At 36.2% G+C, this 21,581-nt stretch overlaps 1 protein-coding gene across 1 annotated transcript; it reads left to right on the forward strand.

Annotated features, from left to right (window-relative positions):
• Positions 1–18,754: 18,754 nt before the first annotated feature.
• On the forward strand, positions 18,755–19,776 carry LOC131153125 (uncharacterized). The gene has a single exon (XM_058105201.1). It carries the CDS (start codon positions 19,257–19,259, stop codon positions 19,503–19,505), a length of 249 nt encoding a protein of 82 aa, XP_057961184.1. The 5' UTR covers positions 18,755–19,256; the 3' UTR covers positions 19,506–19,776.
• Positions 19,777–21,581: the final 1,805 nt, after the last annotated feature.

The following is a 21,581-nucleotide window of genomic DNA, read 5'->3' on the forward strand; positions in this document are numbered from 1 at the left end:
GAATTGGAGTACTTAAACTCACGTTTGGGAACATAACATTGGAAATGAACGTATTCAATGCTCTCAAGATGTAAAGTGGGTGCGATGATGCAGAAACACATGTAGTTGATATAATAGATAATTTGGATATTTCAGAGCTACTGTCAGTACTTGATGTTAATGGCGTGTTTGAAAATGACTTTTCTGAACAGCTTGAGGTATTTGATGAAAAATTGCCAAGATCGAAGGGGCAGATTCTAGAGATAGATGGTTCCCCTCACATGTTAGATGCAAGTTACACGAGTAGTTGGCATAAGCCAACATTTGAGGCCATTGATCTGCCTGAAATTATAAAGCCATCAGAAGAAGAAATTCCAACACTTGAACTGAAAACCATTGCCTAAAGAGCTGAAATATGTTTTCCTGGGTCCAGCAGATGACACATTCCCTGTGGTAATTTCTTCTCACCTTACTCTTAAACAAGAAACTGAGCTATTGCAGGTATTAAGGAAGCATTGCAGAGTGATAGGATGGACCATTGCAGACATCAAGGGTACCGACCCCTCGATTTGCACTCACAACATCTTCCTTGAAGGAGACGTAAACCAGTTCGAGATGCACAACGGAGACTGAATCCAACCATGAAGGAGGTGGTAAAGAATGAAGTGCTGAAATTATTAGCTGTCGATATCATCTACTCGATCTCCGACGGCAAATGGGTAAGCCCAACACAGGTAGTTCCAAAAAAATTTAGTTTGACTGTCATTGAAAATGCTAATGGAAAATTGATCCCATCTAGGAAAGTAACGGGTTGGAGAATGTGCATTGACTATCATAAATTGAATTCAGTTAGCTGAAAAGATCACTTCCTGTTACCTTTCCTAGATCAGATACTCGAAAAAGTAGCTGGTAATTCCTTTTACTATTTCTTGGATGGATTTTCTGGTTATTGTCAAATTGTTGTAGCACCTGAGGATCAAGAGAAGACTACCTTCACTCGTCCCTTCGGTACTTTCGCTTTTCGCAGAATGCCATTCGGTCTATGCAACGCGCCTGCTACTTTCCAGCGCTGTATGATGAGTATTTTCTCTAATATGTTAGATGATATGTGTGAAATTTTTATGGATGAATTTTCTGTGTTTGGTAATTCCTTTGATATTTGTTTGAAAAATTTGGCTACTATTTTGAAAAGATGTGAGGAAAAGAATTTGCTTTTGAATTGGGAAAAATATCAATTTATGGTAAGTAGTGGTTTAGTACTTGGTCATTTGGTTTCTGAGTGTGGTATAGAGGTTGACAGGGCCAAGGTAGAGCTGATTTCCCAGTTACCTATCCCTAAGACAGTAAGGGATATCCGTTCCTTCCTTGGGTGCCGGCTTCTATAGGCGTTTTATTCATGGTTTTAGTAGAATTGCTAAACCATTGTGTACTTTATTGCAGAATGAAACTGAATTTTTGTGGACTAAAGAATGTGAACAGACTTTTGAAATGCTAAAGAAACATTTGACTATTGCACCCATCATGTAACCTCCTCAGTGGGATTTGCCATTTGAAATCATGATTGATGCTAGTGATTACGCCCTTGGTGTTGTTTTGGGTCAAAGAATTGATAACAAGTCATGCGCATTTATTATGCGAGTCGAACTTTGAATGATGCTCAGAAAAATTATACCACCACTGAGAAGGATTTGTTAGTTGTTGTATTTGCCTTAGAAAAATTTTGTTCTTATGTCATTGGCTCGCATGTTATTATTTTACTTATTGCTCTGCTCTAAAATATTTGTTAGCAAAGAAGGATGCTAAACCCAAGTTGATCAGATGAATTCTACTTTTCTAGGAATTTGACCTCACTATTCGAGATAAAAAAGGCGTGGAAAATGTTATAGCTGACCATCTCTCTCGTTTGCAGCTACCTAATGTGTATGTATCTCCCTCTCCCTTAAATGATGATTTTTCTTATAAGCGTCTTTTTGCAGTGTAATGCACCCTGTGGTTTACCGATATTGTGAATTACCTTGTCACCGACCGAATGCTAGAACACTGGTTAACTCAAGATAAGCATAAGTTCCTAGCGGAGGTACGACATTATTATTTTGACAATCCATACCTATTTAAATACTGCTCTGATCAGTTGGTGTGTAGATGTGTTCCTGATGATGAATTCACTTCTGTGATGCATTTTTGTCATAGTAAGGCATGTGGAGGCCACTTTGCTGCAAAGAAAACTATTTCAAAAATTTTGCAAAGTGGACTCTACTAGTTTACTATGTTCAAAGATGTTAAGAATTTTTGTAAAACCTATGAGACTTGTCAGAAATTAGGGAAAATTACAATAAAGAATGAAATGCCTATGTCTCCCATTTTGACTCTTGAAAATTTTGACTGTTGGGAAATTGACTTTATAGGACCATTCCCAAACTCTTTTGGGCATTCTTACATTTTAGTTGTTGTGAACTATGTTTCAAAATGGGTGGAAGCTATACCTTGTAGAACTAATGACCACAGGGTTGTCATCTGTTTTATCAAGGAATTATTTACACACTTTGGCATGCCCAAGGTGATCATTAGTGATGGAGGGTTGCATTTTTGTAACAAATTTTTAAAAAAACTCATGCAAAAGTATAGAGTGACCCGTAAGGTCTCTGCTCCGTACCACCCTCAGACTAACGGTCAAGTTGAGTTGGCCAATAGAGAGATCAAAATTATACTTGAGAAAATCGTGCGTCCTAATCGAAAGGACTGGTCAGAAAACTTGTTGATGCACTTTGGGCCTATCGAACGGCTTTCAAGACAAACTTAGGGATGTCTTCCTACAGGTTAGTTTACGGTAAGGCATGTCATTTACCTGTTGAAATTCAACATCGTACTTTATGGGCTATAAAACATATTAACTTTTCAGGTATGTGAGCTTGAAGAGTTTAGGACGTACGCTTACAACAATGCCCACTTAGCCAAGGAGCAGATTAAGTTGTTAGATGACAGGAAAATCAAAGACAAACAACTTTTCCCTTCTCAGTAAGTGCTTCGCTATGACTCTAGATTGCACGTGTTTCCTGAAAAACTGAAGTCCCGATGGGGTGGCCCGTACGTAGTTGAAAAAGGTCATTCTCATGGAGCGGTAAAGATTGTAGATCCAAAGAGTAGCAACCATTTCACAATCAATAGACAGCGTCTAAAGCCCTTCATGACTCCATTTGATCCAAATGAAGAGGTCTTGCTTCTACAAGACCCTAGGGGAGTCCTCTGACCTTTCTATCTTAATGTTTTTCTTTTTAATTTTTTTTCTTTTTGTTTTATTTATTTTTATTTGCATCTTTCTTTTCTTTTTCTGTCACATTAGTTGGTAGTGATTTTCTATTAGTTTGTTCACTCGTGCACAGTTTTTCTATTCTCCCTATGCTTTCACATTGAGGATAATGTTCCACTTTAATTGGGGGTGGGGTGCGAATTTGCATGTGACATTGTGCACGTCTATTTGCTGGGTTTTGTATTAATCAATAAAAAAAACCAAGCAAAGAAAGAGAGAGTATGGAGGAATTACACTGATTATGCCACGATTAACATTGACATATACCTTCACATACTTGCATATAACCTAAGAATTACATACTTGAGTCACTTATTTGTAGTTTCTCTTTATATGATTTTTTAACTCCATGAAGAATTGATTGGTAGTACACTCGTGTTAATTTGGTTGTATAAGCTTTGGTATTTACATGGTATCTTACGAGGCACATTCACATGATTCATTGCACTTAGGGTCCCTTGTGAGTACTGAGAGAACACCTGTGGCAACTATGACAACTTGTGAGATACCCTTGAGCTATTTCTCGTCATTTTGAGTGTTAACGTCAAATCAGAGTTCACAAAACTCAGTTCTCTTTTCTTCTAGACAATTCTTGTACACTAGTCTCTGTTTTGATTTGCTAGCCTAAACTAGTGGGGAGATAGAAACCTAGGTCTTGTAGCCTACTCAAGATGTGAAAGCTGAACCACCCCTAGAGATAGACTTATTTCATGGACTATTGTTTGAGCTTAATTCTTATGAGTAGTATGAAGACAACAAAAGAAGTGTAATGATTGTCCTAATTGACAATGAAAAGACATAAATTGAAGAATGAGTAGAAGAAAAAATAAGAAAAAGAGAAATGCACATGAAATGAAATGCTAATGCTTGCTCCACACAAATACCACAAAAAGTCAGGGACACGAAACATGTTCTCCACGTATGAAGATTCTTCAATCGTTTAATGCCTAAGATGTATTCACGTCAAGTTTGTGAATAAGTTGATCTAGGATGGTGTTGGTTGGACATGACGAGTAAGTGAGAAGATGCTAGGGTGAAGGACTCAACACCTCACAGATAGGCTAGATCCTTCTCAGACTAGTCCACTTCATATATTCAGCGTTTGTTCCTTACAATATGTGGGATGTTTGATCGCGACACTCCTCCTCACATATGACGAGTGAACCCATTCTTTTTGAGTGTTTTTGAGCGTATACCAGTTAGGCCGAGTCAAAACGACCGTTCTGTAGGTATCCACTGGTATCCTAGGTGTAATGAGTCACACACATCACACATTCCTCGAGATTTTACCTGTTATACTCGAACTTATATGATCGCATTAACTATGAATTGTACCGGTGGTTAACTTTATGTGAGTATACTGTTCTTAAATGCTATATAATGATCAAATTTGCATGAGTCACGTGCTTTGGAGTTGTGTGCATTGAATATGAACGAGTTTGTGTGAAATTTAGTTATATTCTTGTATGTGAAATGGTATGGTTGTTTTACATATGCATTCATTCCATGTTTGTTGGAGTTAGTATTTGTGAACGTCGCTCCAAAATTGATTCACATTATTTCTTAGAGACTAGCAAAACGTTAGTTGAGGGGTGTCATTACACGCTTAAACTGCGTAATTAGGTGATTTAATTCATGCATCAGGGCTTATATTTTAAATTAAATACCTAATTACTCTCAATATTTTAACACGGTGTCCTATTTATAATATTTGGATTTTATTGAGCAATTTATGAATTTTTGGCATCTTTTTATTGTAGGAAAATTATCGGGAGCTAAAACCAGCATCAATTTGTAATTCGTGCATAATTTTTCCATCCGAGCTCCGATCGATACGATTCGAAATTCAAGAGAAAGTTCGTGTTTTGAGTTTTGAAAGATACAGGCTCTAGGAGGATCAAAATTGGCCTCATTCGTAGAGGAAAAGAAAAAAAATTTAAAGCTTTGATGTGACCATGCAGTCGGGTCTGGCTACCTATCGGGTCTCACTAGGTTGGGCAGTGGCCCTCTCTCCTCATAAATCTTCTTCTTCCTTCTCTTCTTAAGTCGCACCCCTTTCTTCTTCTCCCTTACTCTCATCTCCTACCTTCCCTTCCTCTTCCCCTTCTCTTTCCTTTCTCCTCTGTTCTTCATTCTCTCAGACACAGCCCCAGTTCCTGGAGGTTCTCTTCTCTCTTTCTCCCTTTCTCTATAACTTTCTCGGCTCTCTTTCTTGCCCTTCCTTTCTCTCATTTCTTCTTTCCCCCTATTCTCCTTCTCTCTCTCGGTTTCCTCTACTGCTATTTCCAATTGCTGCTGCTACCATCTCTTGTTGTTGCTGCTGTCTTCTTTCTTCTTTGTCTACTACTGTGCTCTCTATCTACTCCTGCCGTGCTCTGAAGGCCCAAAGCTCCTCCCTTGCATTCTTGCTGCTGTGTTGAAGGAAGACCTCAAGCCCTTGCTTGCTGCCTTGCGGCCGTAGTTGCTACTACTCCTCCTTCTACTGGTTCTGCTGAAACCCGAGAGCCTCCCCTGTTCTTCCTAGTTACCTGCTGCTGCTGCTCTTGCTCCCTCAGCTCTAGCCACCCGAGAAGCTAACCTCCTACTCTGCCGTGCTCTGTGCTGCCGTGAAGACCTGCTATTGGAGCTCCCTCCAGCCAACCCGAGGACCCGTTATGGGCTTGCCTCTCTCTCTCTCTCTCTTCTTTTTTCCTTTACTTATATTTAAATGAATCTTGTTAGTTTTTTATTTTATTAAGGATTAATTGAAGTTGTAAACTCTGAATCTTGTTTGGGGTATTATTTTTATTCAAGCAAGTTTATTTAATTATTTGTTTGGGGTATTATTATTATTCAAGCAAGTTTATTTATTTATTTATTTTCTCAATTAAAATTATCATTAGATTTTGTTATTGTTTGAGTTATTTAGTTAATTAATTAAAGTCTAGTTTGGTGTAATCGCCTAAAATACGAAAAAAGAAAAAAAATATTTTTGTTTCAGAAATTAAAATTAGTTGTTTTCTTTAAAATTTTAATTTTGTTGATGTTTGATTTAGTTTAGGGTTAGTCTTATTAAAGTTCTTATTTTTATCGTGTTTAGTTATTGTTTAAGTCATTAAAGCTTTAATTTTTGTACGAGTTTTTGTTTGCCTTTAAATTTTGATTTTGATTCTCAAGTTCTTAATTTTGTTAAAAGCTTGGTTTTTATTGTTCGTGCTTGAGTTTGATTTAGTTTTTATTATTGCGTGTTTTAATTTACGTAGGAAAGTTATTGTTTTTAGTTTTGTCTAAAGTTCAACGCGTGTTTCAATTCTTGTTTGGTTCGGAATTTTAAACATAGGATTTTTTTTCTCGTTATTTAATCCAGTGCGTGTTAGGTCTTAGAGTTTAAATTGTATGTTTGTTTAATTTGTCAAAAGAAATTTCAACTAATCCTGAAAACCCCGAATCCGAACTGAGTTTAGTAACTTTTTATTTTCAATTGGAAATATGTAAAATTTGAGATTAAACCGCATTTCCTGAGGAGACGATATGAACTTTGGGCTAAATATTACACGACAGAACTCCTATACTTGGGATAGCTTTCAAACTGCTCATTTTTAGAGTGAGTCACTATAAACAGCTGCATCAACAAACTGCACATGTCCACCTGTCAGAATCAAAAATCAAGAGTGTAACGCCCCAACCTGGGTCTGCCAGGGAGCACTGCGTCTCTCCTCCTCCACCTAAACCAAACAACAGGGGGGTGGGCCTTATCAGACTAATGACTGGCCCCACAAACCAACACATGCCTTTTTCACTGTGTTTTGTCCTCACTTACACACTTTTAAGAAAACTTCTCAGGTGGTCACCCATCCCAAAATTGCTCCAAGCCAAGCACGCTTAACTATGGAGTTCTTATGGGAAAGCTACCGAAAAGAAAGGTGCACCTTTTTATTATGGGTAGTAACATCTAATCTTTTAAGTCTTTCATCCACGGGGTATCACATTCTCCCCCACTTATAGAACGCATCGTTCTCGTTGCGAGCCTACATTTCCAAACCCAGGCGATGTGAATCTCATCACACTTCTGGCTGGGTGTTGGCTCTAATACCATTTGTAATGCCCCAACCTGGGTCTGCCAAGGAGCACTACGTCTCTCCTCCTCCACTTAGACCAAACAACAGGGGGCGGGCCTTATCGGACTAATGACTAGCCCCACAAACCAACACGTGCCCTTTTCAGTGTGTTTTGTCCTCACTCACACACTTGTTGAGAAAACTTTTTAGGTGGTCACCCATCCCAAGATTGCTCCAAGCCAAGTGTGTCTTGTCCTCACTCACACACTTCTTGAGAAAACTTCTCAGGTGATCACCCATCCCAAGATTGCTCCAAGCCAAGCATGCTTAACTATGGAGTTCTTATAGGAAAGCTCCCGAAAAGAAAGGTGCACCTTATTGATATGGGTAGTAACATCTAATCTTTTAAATCTTTCATCCATGGGGTATCACAAAAAGACTTCCTGATGGGACTGTTAAGACAGTCTTTGAGCCATCTGAAGTGACTTCAGCCAACACCCCTCCAATTTTCCAGTCCTTGATGATCAGACCTACTACAATTGAAGATGACATTTCTATTAGTCAGGTGAAGCCAGAAGGAATACCTATCTTCATTGATAACATAAATGGTCATTTCATTTAGGATGTTGATCCTTCCATGTGTTATCCAGACTGTGATTGCCGTAAGGCCTCAAATGATCATAACAAACGAAACTCTTGCAAGCCCTATAATACACAAAGAAGACCTGATGACCTAGACAGTCCGTGGATAGGAATTTGCTAACCATCATCCAAGTCAAAGCCATTGTGGATCTATGAAAGACCTCTCTAAATCTTGAGAGAGGAAGGCCTAATTCCACCTAAACCTGGACTCACTCAAAATCCTGCTTCTAAACCTACATCATGTCCTAACACCATATCCAATACAGTGTATACTCAGCAATCGATTCCTTATTTAATTGTTTCTCCATATGATAAGCACTTTCCACCACTTGAACCAAGAACGCAACCTGAAATGAACCTTCATACCAGACCATTTGTCCAACCTAGTGAGATCCAGCCAGATGGAATCAGAAAGCTACCCTCACAATCAGAACAAGTTCTCAACTGACAAACCCAAAATTCCAGATCCCAAAATGCTACCCTTTGCGCTATTGATCATAAATTTGACAAACTGATCTCCCAAAGTACTTAGCTAGATCAACACCTCTAGCATGTTGATACTAGGCTTGAAAATCTGTATACATATCTAAAAGGAAGGATTGATAGCCTTGATATAGAACTAAGGCACTATGCCATTTCAAGCTATTTTGGGCCAGAATTCAATAATAAAGAATCTGAGATCAGGAGGCTCAAAGATCAGTTGATGCAAATAGAACGAGATCGTCCCTAACCTCAACCTTTCTCATCCACCTATATCCCAAAAACTTTTCCTTATTCATCATCATATTCCCTGTTTTCCTCATCTCCTCCTTGTTCAAGATTCTATGAGCCAGACTATTCAAAGCACTTCAAGTTCACTGCTGAAGTCATAAGAAAGCATTCCTTTTTCAACAAAAAACTAGAACCAAAGCTCAAATCTCCTTTACCAAACCAATCCCCATCATTACTTGTTGACAAAGTCATTTTACCATCTGATGATGATGATATTTCCACTAAAACCCAATCCTTGGCAGAAGGATCCCCGAATAGCCAATCTTCTACAGATCAAAAGATCACAGACCTAACTCATATGCTTATGGCTACGCCAACTAATTCCGGAACATCCAGAACTCATGAAGAAGAACCTACTATAGAAGAACCTACTGAAGAGGAACCCATGGAAACTGAAACAAAAGAAACTACTCCTGCTAAACCTACAAATGGTCCATGGTTTTCTTTTGATGATACTCCTTCTATCAAATGGAGAAATAGAGTTGGAGAATTTGGTGCATGGATTGATCTTCAACTATATAAGACAGGAAATAATTTGTAAACTGTACTTGCTGAATTTGTATCCCGATTCACGGGATCATTGAGAGATTGGTTCTAAAGCCTTGGAGAATATAGGCAACTTCAATATATCAAGTCTCAGTCTCCTTCTCATGCTTTGAGAATTATTTACAAAGAATTTATTGGGGATCCAGATGATTATGCAAACGAAGCCAAAAAAGAATACTTTGAAATGCGTTGTTGTTCTCTCAAGAGAAAAGACCTTGTTTTCCACTTCTAAAGAATGTCCAAATGATATTATCTCCTTGGTGGATTCAATGATGAAAATCTCAGACAAGTTTATATTAATTCTTTACCAGAAGACATTCAGCCAAAACTCCAAAGAAAAATTTCTTCACTCAAACAATCACTCAGAGACATTTCCATTGGAAAAATTCACCAAATGGCACTTTCCTCTATGGAAAAATTATGTGATAGTCATCAGATCTTTTCAAAGATGTTAAAGTAGAATTATAAGTTTACCAAGCAATGCAAAAAGCCTTATCTTCAGATAAAATACAAGGAAAAAGACTGCTCATGTACACCCAAGAAGAAGAAGCATTTTATGAAGGTCCTTAAATTTGGAAAAAAAGAAGAAATTTAGATTTTTCAGAAAGAAAACAAAAGGAGGACAACACAAATCTCCCAGGGGTTTCATATGCAACAAAAAAAGGACACTATGCCAAACAATGCCACCGCAATAAATCTGCCAAATTGGTGCAACAAGTACAAACTGAGGGGATAGATGCTAATATTGAATCAATCCTTTTAGATCAAGAAGAAATGGATGAAGATACAATTCTTGTCTTGATTGATTTAGAAGATTCATAAGGGTCTCATTACTCTTCAGGATCTAAGGAAATATTTGATTTCCAACAACTCTCTAGTCCAAGACAACCTCATACAAGTCCGCATGTTCAGATCCAGTTCCTTCCCAAAAAATACAGTAAGCCCATTCCTGCTGTTGCATACATTGATACTGGTTCATATAAGACTATGGTTGATCCAAAAGTCCTTCCATCAACCTACTGACCTTCTTATACCTAGTTTTTTAGAGCTGCTAATGATCAAATCTTTACCACCAATTTGATTTCCAAAAAGAAAATAGGAATCAAGCTCCTTCCTAACTGTATTATCTAGACCCATGTTATTGGAAGTGCTCTTCCCCACAAAGATGTCCTCCTAGGATGGGATGTTTATTGTCTCTCAAAATCTTTGAGAATCCTTCCTACGAGGATTAAGTGCAAAAGGGAATTTAAACCTTTTACTCCTCAAACCAAGATCTATTCCCTTTCCCAAGTTCCTTCAGATTTTCAGTCTTTTCAAAGTCAATTGTTAAAATTATGTGCTGAAAGTCATGACCAATTTATCCATGATATTCCTCTCTGTAAAAATCCCGACTTCTTTATAAGAATTCCTTTTAAACTTAATGAGGATATCAATCCAACAAAAGCCTCGCACCTAGGAATGACTCCAGCAGATCTAAAGATGACTAGGGAAGAATGTTAGTTACTCTTAAAGAAAGGCCTTATTAAACAAACCAGTTCACTATGGGCATGCTAAGCATTCTATGTTGAGAAAAGATAAGAAAATACTAGAGGAAAGAGGAGATTAGTTATTGACTATAAGCCTCTCAATACTTTCCTCAGGGATGATAAGTTCCCAATTCCTAATCCTAGAACTCTATTTGTGATCTCACTGAGGCAGAAATATTCTCTAAGTTTGATCTTAAAGGTGCATTTTGGCAGTGAGGAATCCATCTTGATGACAGGTACAAAACTACTTTCTATATCCCGAATGAACATTATCAATGGACTGTCTTGGCTTTCAAGTTAAAGATAGCCCCTTCATTGTTCCAAAAAACGATGACCAGGATTGTTAATCCAATCCTCCACAGTGTATTGATCTACATAGATAATATTCTGCTATTTTCCAAATCTCAAGATGAACATTATCACCTTCTCAAATAGTTTGGACAGCTGGAAAGACAGTATGGTATAATGCTTTCTGAGAAGAAAAACATAATTGGACAAGATAAGATTGAATTTTTGGGGATGCATATATCACATGGAATTATTGCTCCATGCCCCCACATCTCTGAACAATTGCTGCATTTCCCTGATGATAATCTCTCTGTCAAACAGATTCAACAATTCCTCAGGATAATTAAGTATATTAGAGATTTCATTCCGCAAGCCAGTCATTATACTAGCTCTATGTCAAAACTCTTGAAGAAAGGGTCACCACCATGGGGCCCAGAACAAACAAAAGTTGTCAAACATCTTAAAAAGATAGCAAGAGAGCCACCTCCCTTAACTATTCCATCAACAGGGAATCTTATACTGCAGACTAATGCCAGTGACCATTTTTGGGGTGCAATCTTGTTAGAAGAGAAAGAAAAGAGAAGAACATATTGTGGATATGCTAGTGGAGAATTCAAAGAATCCTAGAAACATTATCATAGCATCTACAAGGAGATTCTTTCCATGAAATACGAGATTGAAAATTTTGATTTCTATGTCAGAACCAGGCATTTCACTGTTGAGATGGACAACTCATCTTTCCCTAAAGTACTTGAATTCAAGAACAAGATTCTCCAAGATCCCCAAATCCTTAGAATGAAAGATTGGTTCTCCATATATGATTTCTCAGTCAAGCATATAAAAGGCACTCACAATGTTTTGACAGACATGCTTTCTCACCCTAAAAATTCTTCCTTCCTAATCACTAGCCACAAGACTATTCCAATCCTCTTCTTGACCTCCTCACCCTACTCATCTGATCAAATCCTTCACCTAGGTGCCACTACTCAAAAAATTTTCCCTCTAGAAATTGTTGACTTACAACCAAACCAAGACCTCCAGCCAAACCAAATCAAAGCCCTTGCAACAACCCACTACAAAAAATATGCTGACCAGATATGTAATGACCTGCTAAATTAATTGATTTTTTTTTCACTGTAATAATTATCATACTCTGATACCATAACATTATCCTAAGCAGCGAGAAACATAATCATGTAAACAAAACCTAAACCATTATATACAATACCAAAGTTCTGAAATGTTTTGCAAAATATACAACATAATTGTATCCCCAAAAATTGCCCTCAACTAGCTAGGGTAATACAAAAATGCTCCCAAAAAAATGATACTCACTCTCTGTCAGAGCACTACTGAAGCCCTTCTATTTGCGAGCCTGATCTACTCGCCTACCTGGATCACCTAAAAAATATATCAACACTGGGATGAGCCAACGCTCAGTAAGAGAAAATAGGCTATTACTAGTGTGTGGCAAATGAGCTACTATATATCATGAATTTTGTTTCATATAAACATGAATAACTGTGTACAAAAGTACAGTACAAATAATAAAACACACCACCCCTTTTCCCTATTGCTTAACATATCAGTATTATGGTTATAATTCAAAATACTTCTAGTGTATATAGTAGGGTCCTTATTTCTGTAAATCAATACGTAAGTAGTAGTAATTGAAACTGTTCCCTGTGGCTATCTATGTCATGACATGCCCCTCATGACGAGGTTGTGTGGCCCGTAGGCTGGATTTACCCTGGCTGGCCAACTAGAAATAAATCATTGAACTCCATCAATCGACCTGCCCACCTCAACCCATATCTAGATGGGGAGCCTAACCTCTTCAAGGGCCTAGGTGGTCGACCGTACCACGTATATCTGAATAGGTGGTTGCACTCGTAAAGTAACATAGTATCTGTAGCAACGGTATCGTGCTCTATAGCTGCAAGTCCAACAGGGTCTGATATCGTATAATATATTTCTATATACATATCTATCTGATTTACCATGATTTTGAAGTACCGAAATAACCATGATACTGCATAACGTACTGAAATCTGAATAATCATAACATGGAACTTCATATTCGTAATACTGGAATTCGTGTTATCATGGTACTGAAATTCATAAGATCATGGTATTGAAATATCATAAAATCATGGTATTGAAATTCGTATAATCATGGTACTGAAATGCGTATAATCATAATACTGAAATTCATAAAATCATGAAACTAAATTCATAAACATATCCCCGTACCATATACATAATCATAAGCTACACCATACTAAAATACATAATTTTCGTAAATAAATAAACTGCATAATATTCAGAACTTTCCTAGCATAGCATATTTCCCTTACCTTATCTCTGAAAAGCCCCTACTGTACTCTAACCTGATACCCGCAAGGCCTCCTACAAAACACCCTGAAACCAATATTTTCCAGAACTAAACATCAGCATTTTCCTACCTACATTATTTCCTATAACTGCCATGAGGCCAAAAAGTGGCTAAAAGGGCTTACCCTGAATTTGGGATGATTTTCAGCTCTGATTTCCTGACAATCCGCCCGGTAGAAGCGTAGAGAACTCCCCTAGGAGTGTCGTGGTAGCTTCGGATCATCGATTCAGTGACTGGTGGGGCCGAAAATGAAGAGAGAAGGGAGAGAGAGTAGTAGGAGAGAGAGAGAGCGGCGAGAGAAAATGAGAAATATCTCGGTTTCCTGCCTTTTATAGGGCCAGGTTCATCGACGAGCCCTTCACAAAATTGGTCGACGAAACCCTGTGTTCGTCGACGAAATTCAGAGCACCCCGAACCGTCTCCCGGTATTTTCTCATCGACGAAGCCCTGTGTTCGTCGACAAAATTCTGAAGACCTTCATCGACGAGACCCTGTGTTCGTCGACGAAGCCTGGCAAAATTCTGAAATTATGACTATTTAACATTTTCTCCAAATCACAATGTCGTCGACGAAGTCTACGGCCTCCTTCTGTTTCTGTTTCTATTTTCTCTCCCTCTTATTATTAAAAACGCTATTATTCTTCGGGTCACTACAAGATAAACCATTTTTTGACCTTCCCATCTTACCATTGCCTAAATCCATACCTCATCAACCCATCCCCCTTTGGCATTAATGAGATTTGGTATCTCTGGTATATTTCTGTTTTGCAGGTACATGTGACCATCCTCCCTCTTCAAGAAGCATATGTGCATCTGCATGATCCTATTAATCAAGATTCTCTCCTGTGGACTTTCCTACAATGGTTTGAACCTCTTCTCTCACAGAGAAGAAAATTTGTAGAACTCATGGGTAACCATAATCTTTGGAAGCTTGAGCCAAGCATGGCAATGTTAGTTCATAGCATCCTCATCTTACACAGACCATATTTCTACAATCCCACCAGAAGATTACTGTGGTCCCAAAATTGTTCATACGAATGGGATACACTTCATGACTTCCCCAAATCGTGGTTTAATTACAAAATTCCTCTCATCCGATTTCTCTGTGAAATGAATGGCTACAAGTTCTCACCAGAGATTCTCCATTTTGTTCTAGACATCATACCACCTCCCAAGCCTGTTCCACCTCATGAAGACGTCTTCCAGGACTCCCAGGACCCTATGGAGATTGAAGAACCATTCATGCCACAGACATATCATCATCCTGTGTATGGAAGCATTATGGACGAAGATTATATTAATCTAAATCTGTCCCCATCACATCACATATGACTGTAGCATGTACTGTGGCATATCACCGTGCCCTGTCACTGTAGCATGTATCGTAGCACATCACTGTGCCCTGTTACTGTAGTATGTACTGTAGCACATCATTGTGCCCTGTCACTGTAGCATGTACTGTAGCACATCACTATGCCCTGTCACTATAGCTATCAATAATTCACGCATGTATGGTTTGTTTCCGATGGGCTGTTTTCTAGTCTATAAAAGGGACTGCCTTCCCTAGCTGTAGGGCAGAGTCAGTTGTGATCAATAAACTTCTCCTTTGTGTTTTCTCCATGGCCTTCTAATTTCATTCTTCTTCTTGAAAATTAATTATCCATAGGGATTTTGTATCTTACCTCTATGAGCTTGTAAAAAACATTTTGACTTTCAAGTATGCTTTGTGCTTGCCTTTTATGAGGATCTTGAACAACAGAAAAATTGTACGGTCCCCTATGATCTACCTTTGTTCAGAACCCTTTGATCTTTCCCTAAGGACACTTGTCGATGACTTAAGTACCCGTTGATGAGGTTTGGAGAAAAACAAGTTTAAGCCAAGTGTCTGTACATACTCTTTGGGCTGAGGTCTATTATAGGATATAAGGAGGGTACGGACTTGGCGTGCAAGAGATTTTTTTCTTCTGAAAATATTATATGGACTTATAAGAGGAAAAGAGGTCTCTTAAATTTGTGTTGTATCAGGGATATAAGAATATTCTACAAGGTTAGTGATTTTTTAAGATAATGACTTCTTAACAGATAGAGGAAGAGAAATGGAAGAAGAAAGCTGTGTAGGAGTGATCTCACTGGGTTCCATGATATCAAATGATTCTTCCCTAATCATTAATTATGCCTTGTTCTTTTGTAATTACCTCTATGATCTCAACTTCCTAGACTCCAGACAAGAACTTGGCTCTGATACCACACAGAGTTGGGAGCCCCTAGATCATAAAAATGTCTGAAAGTAGATCATAAAAATGTCTGAAACCCCAGATCTAAAACCTTACAGGTACTTGATTTTCCCCAAACCTCATCAATGGGTACTTAAGTCATTAATATATACATACTTCCCTTTATACTTTTCCTTCACATAATCATTTAGCTCTACTAAACGGGGCTCTGTTCACATCTATAAATATGTGTATACTTTCATTTACTGTAAATTATCATGTAGGTCCTTTAAATATGACCATGTATGTATATATGCATACTTTTCCTTCAAATCATCATTTAGGTCTATTAAATGGTCCTGATCACATAAATATATAAATATGTTTAATAAACTTATTTTGGCTTATAGTTGTATGTCATGTTTACTCCCACGATCAAGTTGTGCGGTCCGAAGACTGGACTTAACTGGTTGACCAACTAAACTAAATCAAACATCATCATCAAGTGTGATTTTTCCTATGAAGTCCTGGTCCGATCTAGGTGTGCACTCGGGATAAATCCACTACCATATAAAATCACTTTATAAACCAATATGAGTGCGCTCATGATCATCCGTAACATCATTTGTAAGCTATGGTACCAAGCATCGTAATTGTTAATCGTTGAGCCATTAGGATTTTTAAAACATACAATTATAATTTATGCAATAAAATAATATTTCAAAAATCTCATCATTTCTCAATATAAAGCATGTAATAAAATCTCATCATTTATTCATTATAAACATGTAATAAATATAACATCATAAAAATCTCATCCTTACTCATTTATTTAATACGTACTAAAATAAGCTCATGACACACGATTCGCGTGCTAATTTATTTACTATTAATTATAACACTATTATTTACTCAAGTAGAATAAAATACTTCATATAAAACAATTTCACGTACTCCTCGAACTTTTAGTTTAAATTAGGTATGTTTAATAAAAAATGATATAATTCAATCCCTGTACGTTAATTTAAATCAGGTATATTTGAATTAAAACGGATATAATCCAATCCCCGTATGTTCATTTAATTCAGGTATATTAAATAAAAAATTGACATAATTCAACCCACTTACAAATAAACGCGGAAATATATTTTATAAAAATTTGATATAATCAAACCCACTTATCCTGATCTATTCTTCTAACGCAGTTAAAGATGAATTCTCAAAATAAGTTTGCAAAAAGTGGATGAGTGAAAATTTTAAGTATATAAAAATTATTCTTCTATCACTAATTCTTTCACTTACTTTTCCTTCAATTCTTTCTTTGAAAATTTTTAGGAAAATGAATTAGAAACTGTTTTTATTTATAAGGAATTGGGGAGGTGTAAAATTGTACTTTGATAAGGAAATTTCTTGAGGGTTAAGAAATAAAGAAAACTTGCAGGAGGATGATGGATTGTACACAAGTAAGTGAGTGTGTGTGAATTGATTTTAAATGTAATTCAATTCCGAGGGGGCTGCATCCATATCTCCTTTATATATATATATATAATTAATTAATTATTATTTTTAAAATTATTATTTTATATTTTATTAATTTATGTATTTATTTTTGAGTCATTGCATATGCGTTTCAAATGTCCGAACTATCTAAGCCATTATTCCTTTATCTTTTTTTTTTTTTATTACATAAGAACTCTATCCACCAACAAGCCTTTCGGACTTCTTAGTGCGACACCAAACCTACGGATCAACATCCTCCACCCCTAGGTCTCGCTGATCAGGGTAAAGTCCGGATGCAGACACAACTTCTATATATCAGTTGGACGTTCGACCAACCCAATCCCTAGAACACATCTCCATTCCCATCCACAGTCCCCGCTGGCTCACAGAAAACTCTCACCATTCACGGTCCCCTCTGACTCACAGAGCAATCTCTCACCATCCACAGTTACCGATGGTTCCGTGAGTGTATCTACCTATTTATTTTATTCTTAGTTTGTGTTATTCCTAAATTATTGTGTATATGCACGTTTTTTTCTTTATTTTTTACTTTAGACCATTTATCTACCTTAACATTCATATTTCAGCAACTTTTATTTTTGGTACATGTTGTTTCTTTATATTCTAATGTGGCTTTTCAAAGTTCTAGTTTAGATTCCGCTCCACTCCTACTATCATCAATAAACATGATATAATATGCAAATAGCATATACCAAGAGATCTCATTTTGGATATTCCTAATAAGTTTGTCAATCCCTAAAAGGGAAAAAAAAAAAAAATAAGGACTCAAATAGAACCTTGATATACACCTATTGCGATCGAAAATTTTCTAAATTCCCTTCCTATAGTCTTTAATACTAATCACCACTCTTTCATAAATATCTTTAATGACCTCAATATATCTATCGCATACCCTCTTCTTTTTTGAGATCCATATAAGAACTTTCCTAAGTATTATAGTATATGTTTCCTCTATGTCAATAAAAAGCATATGCAAATCTTTCTTATTTTCCCTAAACTTTTATATTAAACTTCTCAAAAGATAAAAAGATTCTATTATTGATCTCTCAAATATAAAAACAAATTGATTTCCTGAAATTTTTGTTTTTAGTCTTATTTTATGTTCAATTACAAAAAATATGCATAGAAAATGACTAAAATTATTGTATCAAATTTAATAATAATTTTGGTTATACACCTTTTTATGCATTTTCAATGTACATAAAATATCATTCATATAGAGGTGTTTTGTCTATAATTTGTTGTGATATAAAGTCCAAGACACTTTCAAAATTCATATTAGTAAACTTGCTTGTATGTTTAATTTCTATTTTTTATTTTTTTCTGAGAGTTTTGTGCGGTACGTATTATATTACACTAAACAAACCATTTCACACTAACACATTAGATAATATTATTTAGGTTTTAATGAATAGATTGAAAAAAAAATATATCATATTAAGGAATAACTTAAAAAAAAAGGTTAATTTTTTTTTAAAAATTTAATATTACTTGTTCCTACTCCACTTACATGTGATAACACATTTTTGATTTTCATCATCATTACCCAAAACTTATCATATCCATTTCTCAATGGAATAAATGAAGAAAAATTAGCCATCCCTTTTTTCCCAACCCAACTTTATCCAGAATAAAAAGACAAGGGGAAGATATTTCCCTTTATAAAAAACCAAAAAACCCAAAAGGCAAGATGCCAGATGCTTATCCCCTACCTGAAACCGACACGTGCCACCCACCCACGGATTCCTCCGCCACAGCCCCGGGTTTCCCTCGGGAGCTCCGCCCCTTAAAACCTACCCCTGCCGGTTGTTTGCGGTGAAACCACCGTCTCCCCCGTCTCCACCCTCTCGCTCTATAAATTCCTTGCTTTCTCATCCGAACTCCGAACTCCGAAAGCACTCGAAACGTTTCGACTCGTTCCAATTCTCTCTTTGCTTCGTCTCTCTGTTTGAATTTGTGGTAAATTTCTCTCTTCGCTTCATTTCTCAGTTTGAACTTGTGAGAAATCAAGATTCGCCGTAGATACAGTGGCATGAGCTTGAGGCACGTGTTGCACCAGGGGATGAAAGACCAGGCTTCGAAGCAGGCACGTGACCACGCCGCCGCCAAATCTCTGAGGGACTCGACGGCGTCGTCCTCCTCCTCGAAGCCGCCGGCGAGGCGAGTAGCGGGGACTGGTCGTGATTCGTCGAAGGCGGCCAAGAACGCCGACGAGAGGATGAAGCAGGCGGAGGAGTCTCTCCGGACAGTCATGTACTTGAGCTGTTGGGGTCCCAATTGATTACTTTGAAATTGAAGCGATCGTTTCTGCGAGGAAGGAAGATTGGTTAATTTTGAGCTGTTGGGTTCCCAGTTGATTCGGAATTTAAGCAATCATCTCAGCAAGGGAGGGACATTAGATTTAATTAAGTATATTTCGTGTTCTGCCAAGAATTTTGTAAATTAATGCTGTCCTGTAGATAATATTTTTCATTAATATATGTATGACACAAGGAGAATCTGTAATGGAGATCAAAGAACTTATTCTGCAATCTACAATTTTGTTGTGTCAATCTCAAATTCATTCGCCGGATCCGATATATATATATATATATATATATATATATTTATGTGTGTGTGTGTGTGTGTGTATGTTCAGGGTTGCAATTTAGGGAAGAGTGAATTTGTTATTTTTTGGATGGTGGTGGTTGACGGCGAAGGTGGCCGGCGAGAGATGATGGCGACAGCCGGTCGACCACAATAAGGTGTTCGGGAAGGTGATAAGAAGTGACAAAGATGCTTTGACAGGAAAGGATTTATTAGGGAATTTTGAAATTTGAATTGTGTGGTTTTTATATTTTATTTAATTATTTATTTATTATTTTGGATTTGGCAAACGGGCCGTAAGCTTCGCCGGTAACCTGTAGCTATTGATGGTGGTTTGGTGGGGGCATCTTGACGTGGAAGAAGATAAGAATTAATAAGAACTATATGACTCATCACTGCGTTGGCCCCCCATTAAAATGAAATATCGAATTTATCTTTTTATTTTTTAATATATTTTTACCAGTAAAACTTAAAAAAAATTAAATAAAATAATTTTAATAAATTAAAATTAAAAATAGAGTATTACTAGCATCTATACGTATCACGCACGTATAAATATTTTTCAATAGATCTTATACCACCGTAACCAATAATGATTTATTTGAAACTAGAAAAATATTAAAAAATGTAAAAAAAAGAGAATTTTATTTTTTTTCCATATTTGACTACCAAAAAAAATAAGAAAGAAAATAAAAAATAGAATAAATAAATGAATAAATTTTTTATTTTACATATCGTTAATATTTATTTTTTATTAATTTTTAATCATATTAGAATAATTTTTTATTTTTAATAATACTTGACATAGAGAAAAAATATAGTGAAAAATAAATTTCCTCCTTATTTCCCTTTTCTTTCATTGTCCCAAATAAAATCATTAATCCAAACTAACCCTCAGTGAATTTTACTTGTTCAAGTTACAAATTTATTTTCCTCTTATCACTCAAATAATTTATTTCTAAATCATTTGTACTTTATTATGCCTTATCTAATAAATTTTTCATATTTTTCAAAAATATTAAACTTTATAATAATTTAATCATTAAAATTCAATTGTTCACCTTTGATTGTTTATTTCTCTATCTATGTGCGCACGCATGTTATGCCTGTTTCATTTCTTGAAATCCTTACTAGTGTCAAGGAAAAAATGAAATGGTTGGTGATTGAACTGCCAGCGAGTTATTATTATTATTATTATTATTATTATTATTATTATTATTATTATTATTTTGTTCTTAGAGCTTAGGTTGAACTTGACTTACACAAATTTATTGTATATTTTAGGTCTTATAGGTCTTTTAATGAACTAAAATGAATATATAAATAAGGACTTATACATGACAAATTGTTAGAAATTACTTTTTTGAAAATTATTTTTACTAATAAAATAAAAGAGAGTAAATTTGTCAATTCATAAATTAAAAATAAAAGCAGAGTGTTAGTTGTATGTGTATATATACATACACAAATAAATCTTTTTAGAGAGGGCTTATATCATCATCACAATTGTGCTTGTTTAAATTATAAAGTTATTATGGACTATTTATTTATCTCTTTGTATTTATGTACTTTATTATGCCTTATATAATAAGTTTGACATTTACCAAAATAATTATTTATAATAGTTCAATTGTTCATTTTGACTGTTTCTTTTTCTCTCTATGTGCGTGCGCACACAATGTCTATTTTGTTTTTAGAAATCCTCTCCGGAAAAGAAAATCAAATGGCTTATGATAAAACTATGAGCAAATTATATTATTTTTTATTCCCT

The sequence above is a fragment of the Malania oleifera genome, chromosome 4, assembly GCF_029873635.1.
Source record: "Malania oleifera isolate guangnan ecotype guangnan chromosome 4, ASM2987363v1, whole genome shotgun sequence".
Taxonomy (NCBI): Eukaryota; Viridiplantae; Streptophyta; class Magnoliopsida; order Santalales; family Ximeniaceae; genus Malania; species Malania oleifera.

What these genes read in the sequence shown, in the direction of transcription:
- LOC131153125 (XM_058105201.1), top strand. Translation starts at nt 19,257, where the DNA reads ATGAGCTTGAGGCACGTGTTGCACCAGGGGATGAAAGACCAGGCTTCG.